Source organism: Leptonychotes weddellii, chromosome 14, assembly GCF_054177405.1.
Source record: "Leptonychotes weddellii isolate Sample4059 chromosome 14, ASM5417740v2, whole genome shotgun sequence".
Classification (NCBI taxonomy): Eukaryota; Metazoa; Chordata; class Mammalia; order Carnivora; family Phocidae; genus Leptonychotes; species Leptonychotes weddellii.
Genome location: NC_138382.1, coordinates 9068909 through 9079754, shown reverse-complemented (window position 1 = coordinate 9079754; position 10846 = coordinate 9068909). Strand labels below are relative to the sequence as shown.

Sequence of the window (10846 nt, the reverse complement as noted above, 5' to 3'; positions counted from 1 at the left end):
AATTTCTTATTCTTTATTCTTTTCTTATTTACAGATTTCTTGTGACAGTATAAGGAATAAAGTGGAGAAAAATAGGAACTCCTATTCTAATGGCTGGCTTTAAATGCCAGCACACAAATCTTTCTGTATTTGTCTTCAATTATAAGACAACAATACAAATATCCACTTGCTTGTAATAATCTATGTGCTGGTTTCATTTCTCCACCCAAAAGATAAAGACAAAACAGAGCTGGAAGATGTGCATACAAAGGCACAGCTGAAATACTCAAGAGAATAAAAAAGATTCTTACTTTCTTCTGAAGGACACGTGAAACTCGATTACTCCCATCTAAGACTATACTTTCAGGGATCATTTCTATAGTTTGTTACTAAGTTCACTTTAACAAATACTTACTGAGGGTGCCTGGGTGGCTCAGTTGGTTAAGCGACTGCCTTTGGCTCAGGTTATGATCCTGGAGTCCTAGGATCGAGTCCCGCATCAGGATCCCCGCTCAGCAGGGAGTCTGCTTCTCCCTCTGACCCTCCCCCCTCTCATGTTCTCTCTATCTCATTCTCTCTCTCAAATAAATAAATAAAATCTTAAAAGAAAAAAAAAGCAAATACTTACTGAGTGTCTGCTCTGCATTCATTTATTCAACAAGTACTTGTCAAACACTTAGTATGCGTCAGGAATTGTTCTAGGCAATAGAGATAGAGCAGTGAATAAAACAAGAATCTCTGCACTTATGGAATCATATTCTAGAAGCATGAGGGATCATAAACATAAATAAATTATAGAGTATGTCAGATAGTGATAAAGTCCTTTAGAGAAAAACAAAGTTGGAAATGGAGTTAGAAGTGTCAGAGTAGGGAAGGGGGCATTCCAATGTTAAATAGATGCTCTCAGAAGGTGACAGATAAACAAAATCTTAAATGGTTTGGGGAATAAAGAAGGAGATGTGCAAATGATCACACTTTTCTCTGTAGTCCTATGGACCTTAAATTCCACTAGGTTGTGTTCATTGGTAATGACCTACCCTTTCTAGCTAGTTCAAGGTGCTGTCACACTGAAAGACATACTCCTTCAGGTAGAGATGGAAGGTGTAAACTCCATTCAAACTTTGAAGGATCAGGAGAGACTGGTTAGCATTTCAGGTGAGGATGGCAGAAAGAATGACACCAGCAAAGAAGGCCCCAGGCCAGGACATCTTCCTTGCTTCGACAGAGAGGTAAGGTTTAGAATTAGTTACATGAAGTGGGACTATAAACCAGTTGGAGAGATCACACTTGGTTGTACGGTTATGGGAAGTCACCAAAGTTAACTGAGCAGGGAAAGAAGATGATGAAACAAGCGTCTTAGTCAGACTCATACAATGTTAGAGTTCAGTTCAATCAGAATAAAAAAGAAGTGACAAGCAGGGAGGCCATTAAAAACTTTTTTTTGGTGCTGTTATCCAGACATTGATTGCTGAGAGCTGGGTCAAAAGGGAAGCAGTGAGGACAATGACACTAAAGAGGAGTGAGGTTTATGAAGCATAAATAACAGAGCTTGGTGGACGATTAGATCCAAAGGGTAAAGAAGAGGAAGAAGTTAGAACTGACACATTCACAGAGTTCAGAGGGAGGCGAGCAGATGGCGTCAGCCTGAGATGGAGGGCTCTGTCAGCCAAGCGCAGGGTGACTGGTTCCGGGTCACACAGTTCATGAAAAGCTGGATCCAGAACACAGGTTTCCTGCTTTTCCCACCCTAGATGACTCCAAAGTTCTAAAATTGGCAAATGGGCAAAGAGGGCCACCAATAGAAATGAGCGATCACAGAGGGATAGCCAGGTTACAAATGGGTACAAGAGGTAGAGAGTGTTTTATATTCGTGGAGTTTGAGGATATTCAAGTGGACGTATTTGGGAGATAGGCATTAATTTAGGATTGGAAATGACTCTGTCCCTTACTAGTTTGTGATCTTGGGCAAATCACTTAACCTCTCTGAGCCTCAGTTTTCCTGGTTGCAAAGTAGGCATAATGTTATCACTTAATGTTTGTAATTAACTAATTAATTAACATTTGTAAAGGCTCCGAACAGGCCCTGGTACAAGGTAAGTGCTATTTGTTAAATAAAATATGAACGACGCAGTGTAAAGAAAGAGGTTGGCTTTTCGGAGAGGTAAGAAGACGTAGGGAAAGCTAGATGTCATAATGGACATTACATCTGTTATAGAAGTCAAGAGCCTGGGTGGCTCAGTTGGTTAAGCATCCAACTCTTGATTTCGGCTCCCATCATGATCGCAGGGTCATGAGATGGAGCCCTGAATTGGCTCTGCACTGGGCGTGGAGTCTGCTTAAGATTCTCTCTCTCCTTCTCCCTCTGCCCCTCCCCGCACTTCCCCACCCTGAGCTCGCTCCCTTTCTCTAAAAAAAAAAAAAGCCAAGGGAGGAATTTTATGAAGATGAAAACAAAATCGATGACACAGAGATGCAGAGAAAGAGGAAGGCCAAGAGAGGTCATAGGTGTGGAAAGGAGGCTTTCTAGAGTGCTTTTTTTTTTTTTTTAAGATTTTATTTATTTGTCAGAGAGAGAGAAAGAGCACACAAGCAGGGGGAGTGGCAGGCAGAGCAGGCAGCGGAAGAAACAGACTCCCCACTGAGCAAGGAACCCAGGACCCTGGGATCATGACCTGAGCCGAAGGCAGGCGCTTAACCGACTGAGCTACCCAGGCGTCCCTAGAGTGCATTTTGGACAGGGCGGGCAGCCAGGAGAGACACCCAACTACAGGGAACTAAAGAAGTAGTGAGAAGCCAGGGATTTAGCTAGTGGTCTGTGATCTGTGAATGTATCCCAGAGCAGATACATTTTAAAAATAGGCGGTGAATTGTTAAAAGGCTGTTGAGGAAATTTGGAGTCATTTCTAACCATCCAAGAATGGACAGCATGGAGCATAATGCTGGCCTAATCTTTATAATTAGGTATCAAATACTAAGTTGAATGCAGCATGCCCTGGTGTAAGATGGGAGATTTTATGATTCCATTCCCCCTTACCCTGTCCCCCGCCAAAAAAAGTTTTCCTTGATTGCAAATTCTGAAAATCTGAGATACTCTCATTACATTTTATTTGCGTTTGTGTGGAAACTAGAATATTTTTGCTCTGTAGGAACATGTGTGTCACAAACATTTAGAAACTCAAAGGAGCCATATGAAAGGCTGACTTGGTACACAGCAGACTCAAGATTCTGGTGTAAAGAACCGTCTACAAATCACCCATTTGCTCTCAGTTTGAGAAGTCGTCACAGAGTTGTTCTCTCAGCATCTCTTGATCTAAATGTTGGCTTATAGATCCCAGTGCAGTAAATAGACTTAGAATTTGGAAGTCAGAAACTCCACATTACAAAAAGCTTTCTTTTCCTTGGATCTTTTTTCATAGCCTATATAATAACGTTGGACTGAAGAACTTTGTCTTATATGCTTAAAGGCATTGATATTTGCAGGGAAAAGTCACCTAACCAGCTCTGAGGAATTACTAAACTAACAGCCAGGCAAAGCCAGAGAAAGGAAGGCCAACAAGAAGAGACTCAATTCAGTCCTTAGGAGTTTTACTTACATATTAGGTTGCAAACTACAAACCAGCAGTGCCTGATAGGAACATATGTGACCCTCATATGTGAACTACGTGTGTAATTTAGATTTTCTTTCACGAAGGCCACATTGTAAAGAGGGAAAAACAAACAGGTGAAATTAATTTTAACATTTTATTTGCCTAATATCAAAACTATCATTTTAACATGTAACTAACATTTAAAAAAATCACTAACAGGATATTTTTGCATTATTTTCTCTACACTGTCTTCAAAATCCAATGTGCATTTTACACACTCAGTATATCTCAATGCAGACTAACCATCTGTTCCAATGGTCAATAGTCACACTGGACAGCAGTGTAGCTCTGAACCAAAAATATCCCGCTTTAGTATTTTTTAAAGGGCAAGTTGCCAAACAGAGGTAGAATTTAGAGAATGCTCTATTAGAGCAACACTCTGAGCAACCAGTAACTTGAAATAAACATGTACTTTCCCACTCCGGTGAGCATTGGGACTTTTCTGATTTTTCTTGAGTTGGGTCTGGGCCTCTTAGCCGACTTCTCATCTGAAACTGAAATAAACAGGGCTGCAGCATATTCTTGAATCACAGGAAAGAGGCGTGCAGTGTTTTCCCAGAGAAAAGCATTTATCCTCCTGTTGGGAAAAAAAAAAAAAAAAGAAGAAGAAAGAAAGAAAAAATTGAAGGGGGCATTGGGGGATAACTTAACAATGTTTATTCCTTGGCTGGATTCATTATATTTAACTCAAGTGCCCCAGGAAGGATGAGGGAGACATCTTTCGCAAAAGTTGATTTGTACCCTGGTTGGTGGGTTGGTTGGTTGTGTTTTCAAATCTGCCTCCCCCCCCCCGCACCCCCCGCCCCCAGGCTTGGTGCGGACCCTTCAGAAGGCCCAGCGCGGACACGTGCGGGGCCGGTTTCCCGACCTCGCCGAGCGCGCGGGGCGGGCGGACAGCGCGTTCCCGCTCCTGCCCTCAGGCGCTGGCAGCCCCGCGGCTCCGGGCAGATGGAGTTTCCGGCCTGGCTCGCCGTCGCGGAGCCCTCCGCCCGCGCTCGCTTCTGCCCGAGGTCAGGGCCCCCGCGGCCGGAGCGCGCCGTCGCTCGGAGCATCCGGAGGGCAGTTCCGCGGCGTGTCCACACCCTCTCGCCCGCCGCTCCCTGAGTGCCGGGCCGGGCGCCGGGTGGCTGGCTGGGCTCGCCGCCGCGGCAGCTCCGAGGCTGGGCCCTCCCCCGCCGTGGCTGCGGCGCCGAAGGTGCAAATGCGGAAGTTTGCAGCCCCACTGACAGATGAGGCTCGCGCCCCGCTCGGCGTGCGCTGCAGCGGCTCCGCGGCGCGCCGGGCCCCCGCCGTCCGCGCCCCGCGCCCCTAGAGGCGGACGAGCCGCGCGCGGACCATGGCCACGCTGCCGGGCGCGGAGCGGCGCGCGTTCGCGCTCAAGATCAACAGGTAAGACGCGCCCCGCGGCGCCGCGCAGCCGCCGCCGCCGCACCGCCCCGGGCCGGCCGAGCGCCGCGCGGGGGCCGAGTCCCGGGGACGGCGCGGCGGGGTGCACCTGCGACCCCCCTCCCGCCACCCCGGAGGCGGCCGCGCTGGGGCCGCTGAGCGCGCGACAGTGTCCGTGCGCGCCGGCCTCCGCCCGCGCCTCCGCGACGGTCCCAGCCCTCCCGGGTGTCCCGGGCCACCGGCGTCCCTTCCCTGAGCGAGCCCTCGGGGCCACCTCCGCGACCCGCGTCGCCCGCGCCGCCCTCGGGGTCTGACAGGTGGCCGCGCCGGGGAGGGTGAAGGGCGCAGGGCGAGCTGTGCTGGGCTCGCCGCGGACTTCCTGATGAAGTGCGGCCTTTGAGACCTGCCGGGAGATGGGGCAAGTCAAGAAGCGGTTGCAGTGCGACTTGTGTTTCCAGGCAGCGGCTGAGGACTTGGGCTGTTCTGAGCAGGGCTCTTTCCCCTCTCTTTGTATTTTCCCCTCCGAAGAAGTTTGGCTCCTGTTGACATCGCTATTTTTATTCCCTGGTCCCAAGGAGCCGTGAAGCGGAAAAAGTGATTTTTTAAAAAATTCTCCATTTAAATAAACAAAAAGGAATGGCCTGTGGCTGGCATTTTTACATTTCTAGCGCTCCGGCGGAGAACTAAGGGCAATGAATCCACCTCACCGTCCGGTTCCTAATCCAAATCGCGCACACTCAGTGTGAGCACATTTACTGCTCCAAGTTCTCGCCAGAGGTGCTGCAGCTGCAGTTTTCCCTCCGCTGAAAACTGCTGACAAGTATTGGGGGACATTTTTGTCTTGCCCTGAGAAATGAGACTGTCCGGTTAAAAGATAACACGAAACTGGTCCCGAAGGCTCAACTTGTTATTCTCCTGTGCCCTCCCTGCTCTAGGACGTGTTATTCTTCTAGCTGAGCCCGTGAGAGGGTAGTTGCACAGTACATTTTGTGTGCGGAGGGCGTGTGGAGAGGTTGGAGCCACAAGGCATTAGAAGCCCCGAATAATCAGGTGGTAAGCCCCCCACCCCGGCCAGGGCCCACTGAGCTTTATTGCTGTTTGATGTCCACCTGCTGGGTAGCTGTGGGCAAACCATTCCTTGTACCTTACTATTTCTTCATCTTTAAAATGAATTTAATTATTAATGGGCATTGTATATTAATGTTGGAGTACCAAAGGTACTAGTTAAAAGGCATGATGTCCATCAGGAGTCTCCCTATGGGGATTTGATTTGATTTTATATTTATTTATTTATTTTTATTTATTTAGCATTAGGGTTCATGGCTGTTGCAAGCCAGAAGGGGCAATGAATTCGTTTGGGGAGTATGGGAATCAAACTGAAGTGAGCAATGGGTGTACCACTTGCCAGAGCTACTGCTCTTCGGGCCCTGTGAATTTTAGCTCAGGAAGCATGGCTGGGACAGAAAGATGTTCGAGACTGTGGGGTTTGGTGGAGTTGATCTGGGGAGAGCAGCGGGACCTGCACTAATCCTGTATGCACTCTTGAAAGTAGTCGTGGGGCTGGTGTGGCCTGAGGGTTAAGAATAAAGGCCCTGGCTAGAATTAGGACCTGCTTGCAGATTGGCCCCCTGCTACACACTGTGGGGCCCTGGGCCTGTTATTTAACCTTTGTAAACTTTGGTTTCTTTATATGTCAAATGGGATAAATCATAGGACCTACTTCTTACGACCGTTGGGAAGATTGAGGTTTTGAAATAGGTGCCCATAGCGTGTGGCTCAGAATAAGTGTTAAGTGTTAGCGGTCCTCATCGACCTTGCCATCAGCTTCATCACTGTCCGTATCATCATCGTTTTTGAGAGCCTAAGGAAGAAGGGTAGGAGAGGAAGCTGCAGTTAGAGAGCACTTTGGGCTGGGTCCACCAGCCGTAGGTTGGAGCTGCTGGGGCGGATGTTCTCCCTCATGTGACTTCCATCCCTTTGCTGAGATCACCAGACACACCCAGTGGAACAGAGTGTGTGATGCAATCTGAACAAGAAGAGCCTCATTCAAGTTAAGTATAAAAGGTTCCCTAATCCTCAGGCAAGAAAAAGGATCGGATATTCCTATTTGGGGGGGTTCTGCTTTCCCTTTGGAAGCATTTGTGTCTTAGGTGAAAGAGTTATACTAAGGAGCTTAGCAGAAAGTGTTGTTCAAAGGAGTGGATTTAGTAAGGACATACCTGGTATTAGTATCATATTAAAACTCACCATTTATTGAGCACTTACTCTGTCCCAGACACTGTGATATGCTTCATGGATTATATCACTAAATCCTTACAAAAATCTTAGGAGACTCACATGAAATCTCATATAGAAGGACAGTGAAGCTTGGAGATGTAGTTTGCAAAAGGCCATGCAATTTGTTAAAGGCCAAGCAAGAGTAGCAGAGATTACAAACTACTCCAAAGACTGTGCTCTTAATTGGGCATGTGCTATTTTGATGCACGAGCCTTAATAATTTCCTTTGAAAGCAAGCAGGGAATGACTTTAAAAAAAAAAAAAATTCTCATCTCAGTAGCCGCACTGGCAAACTTTTCTGTGTTCTGATCGGTGTTTAAACCACCAATGTGACATTTTGCAGTTTTGCAGTTGGAAAAGAAAATGTTTTCCCTTGCATGCCTACCCAGTGTTGAAATACGGCCCTCAAGTACATTTAGCATGGGTTCCCATTTTTTCCATTTTTTCACCTTTCTACTCAGAATAAGACGAACTATCCCTTGAAAATGTTTGTGGGGGTAAAATCAGCGTGCTTCCTATTACAGAAATATTCAAATCAGATATATTAAAATTTTTCTTTGTAAAGAGCTCAGTTCTGCCCGCACCAACCTCAGGAAAGAGCGAGCTGACTAACTCACAGTGGGAAAAGAGTGTCCCCCACTGCTCCCAAATTCTGTGGCTTTCTGCAAGTAACATTGCTCAGTTTAGGGGCAGGGCCAAAGCAAAACAGGAACCTGGGAGTGCCCACCAGTGCCCATCCCCCACGATTGCCCTGGCTCTCCCATGCTCTGAAGAAGCCTAAATTCCCATATGTTGGAAATCCACATGTTGGAAGAGTCCCATCCTATAGGACTTTTTGTTTTGTTTTGGGGACAAAGTGTAATTGTATGATGTAATCGTGTGACTTGTTACAGTTAAACGTTTCTCTAGAACCCACCTCTCGGGGAGATACAGGGGAAAAGATCCTCCACTGAAGTTTTCTGAGCTGGGAAAGTAAAATTTAATTTCGTGTAAGTTTCACATACTCATCTTTGTTTCAGTGTAATTGTCGCTGACTTCCTGTGCACAAAAGGACTAGATTGAGTTAAGAAATTCATGGTAATGTTTGCATTTGGGATTTCAGACACTGCTGCTTTAAGTGTCATAATACAGTCCTTGTACGAGCACCAAGTCTGATCAACTACCTTTCTTTCTTACTGGCATTTAGTGCTTTCATAGATTATAAAAATTATTACTAATATTCTGAAAATTCATTAAGGGAAATCTTGGTTTCTTTCACACACAAAATAGATATAGAATTTAGCACATATTAAAGTAAAATAAGGTCTCTGGGTAAAGAGAGCAAAAGTCAGAAGGCGGAAAAAACATAAATGATCTTCTGGACACTCAGGATTGAAAGGAATAAATAATAATAGCTTATGCTTATAACATGGCTACTGTATGGCAGTCTAAATCTTTGCACGTTATAACTAATTTACTCCTATGAAGTATGAACAATTATTACCTCCATTTTACACACGGAGAAACTGAGCACGGAGAAGTCCTAAAAATTGTCCAAAGTCACAAAATAGCTAACAAAGGGCAGAGCTGGGGTTCAGATGGAGGCAGCCTGGCTTCAAAATCCTCTCCTTTAATCTCTATACCATGCTGTCGTCTCAGTTTTATATTAAGATAACAGGAAAATAAGTAACGTTTATTGACTGCTCACCACGTGCCAAACATTGCGCTAAGAACTTTATATATCTACATTGCATTGTTGTAGAAAAGGGACAAAATGTTAAGCAAAATAATCATCATTACAGAGTGATTTTATGGAAGATAAAAACAAGGAGCTGAGAAAACAGATTGCATTTAAGAATCCCAATAATTTTGGGCATTAGGACCAGAACAAGATGAAGGTATAGAGATCTTCCTGAGAAGTCTTTGCTATTTTGTCTATGAAGATGATGCAGGCATAGAAATTTATGTATAAATGTGTGTCAGCAGTGAAACTAAACTAAATCTTTAGTAGTGATGGCAGAGCAGGATGTTGGTGCTTCCTGGAATTGCTTCATTTGTTGAACGTGTTCTAGACCAACAACCAATAGACAAGGCTTTAGGCAATCAAACTCAGGAATTTTGGTCTTTCACATTCCAAATCATTTTCTTCCAGATTCTTGGGACAGCTCTACTTGACTTTGGGCGTCAAGTGCAAATGAAAGAACCTTCTGCCAGGGTGAAATTTTCTTCATTTGGAGTTCTCTGAGCTCTGACAGTTCACATGCATGTGTGGAGCTAATGTTCACTTCTACATGGAAGATAGATGTATAATTGCGTCATATGGTTACCTGTGGAAAGCAAATATAATTGCATCATGTGGTTACCTGGGGAGAGAGATAGAACTCAAGGGACGAGGTCTCCTATCTCAGCTCCCCAGACAGAGCTAGTGATGGAATGGGGTGATGTTATGAGCTCCCCATCTTTCCGTCCTCTTGTTTAACAGGGACCTTGAGGAGGCAGGGATGTGACGCTCAGACTTCTTGCTGAGGAAGGGTAAGAAACAGGAGGCCTGGGGCGCCTGGGTGGCTCAGTTGGTTAAGCATCTGCCTTTGGCTCAGGTCATGATCTCAGGGTCCTGGGATCGAGCCCCACCTTGGGCTCCCTGCTCAGTGGGGAGCCTGCTTTTCCCTCTACCCCTCCCCCCTGCTTGTGATCTCTCTCTCTGATAAATAAAATGTTAAAAAAAAAAAAAAAGAAACAGGAGGCCTTAATTTTTTTCAGTGGCAAACAATCAGGTGCTTATTCCTGTTTTGGTCAATAGGAAAGTGTTAAAACAAAATGTACTATCGCAGTTCCCACAAGGGTCTAGTCTAATTTATTAGCAACCAGCAGCCGCAAGGGTTCTCTAGGGTCCAGGGAAATGCATGCGTTTATATGGTTGTGGTAAGTGTGGTCCCTCTGCTTCTGGAACTCACGCTGTAGTGGTGCAGCTGGCTGTTTGGACAACTTGGGGACACACAGAATAAAAACAGGCTGATCTCTCTGAAAGTATGTATGAAGGCATCTGTATGCTGGGGTTCCGTGAGATCAAACAAATTGGTAAAGTTGGCACAGGATACTGTGTCCCACTGCATTCAGATCAAATGCAGGACTAAAAAAGCAGGATTAGTGGTGTCAGAAAGAGTTTCCCCTGCCCTCTGTTCTTTTCATCCGTGTTCAACGTGAGAAATAGGAAACAAGTAAGCAAAAATGTTGACCACCCATAAATTACAGCTCAACATTTGCATGTATAGCCTTGCATTTTCACAAAAATAAGATCTTATTGGATATGCTGCTTTGGGGTTTGTTTTGTTAATTTTAAATATTATGAACAACTCTCCATGTCAATCAATGTAGATCTACATTGTAATTGAGGTAAGGCTCTGTAAAATTGCATCGATTGCATATACAATGATTTGTTGAATTCATTTTCTGTTATTGTGCCCCTCCGATTTCCCCCCCTTCATTCTTCCCCTCCTGCTACCTTCTTCTTTTTTTTTTTTCTTAACATATATTGCACTATTTGTTTCAGAGGTACAGATCTGAGATTCAACAGTCTT

The 10846-nt window shown here is 45.3% G+C and overlaps 1 protein-coding gene, 1 long non-coding RNA gene and 1 pseudogene across 2 annotated transcripts in view; 2 read left to right on the top strand and 1 right to left on the bottom strand.

Moving 5' to 3' along the window:
• The first annotated feature begins 330 nt into the window (after positions 1-330).
• Positions 331-417, top strand: LOC115944130 (small nucleolar RNA U3; annotated as a pseudogene).
• Positions 418-3706: 3289 nt separating this feature from the next.
• LOC145716975 (uncharacterized) lies at positions 3707-4854 on the bottom strand. The gene is made up of 2 exons (XR_014139926.1): positions 4495-4854; positions 3707-4203 (listed from the first exon to the last, which is right to left on the bottom strand). It is a non-coding gene; the product is annotated as an uncharacterized LOC145716975 (long non-coding RNA).
• A 20-nt stretch (positions 4855-4874) lies between these two features.
• DOCK8 (dedicator of cytokinesis 8) overlaps positions 4875-10846 on the top strand; it is a 219317-nt gene continuing 213345 nt past the window's right edge. The window contains exon 1 of the mRNA XM_081802802.1: positions 4875-5015. Within this exon, the coding sequence (XP_081658928.1) occupies positions 4963-5015 (53 nt within the window). The 5' untranslated portion in view covers positions 4875-4962. The remainder of the gene's footprint in view (positions 5016-10846) is intronic.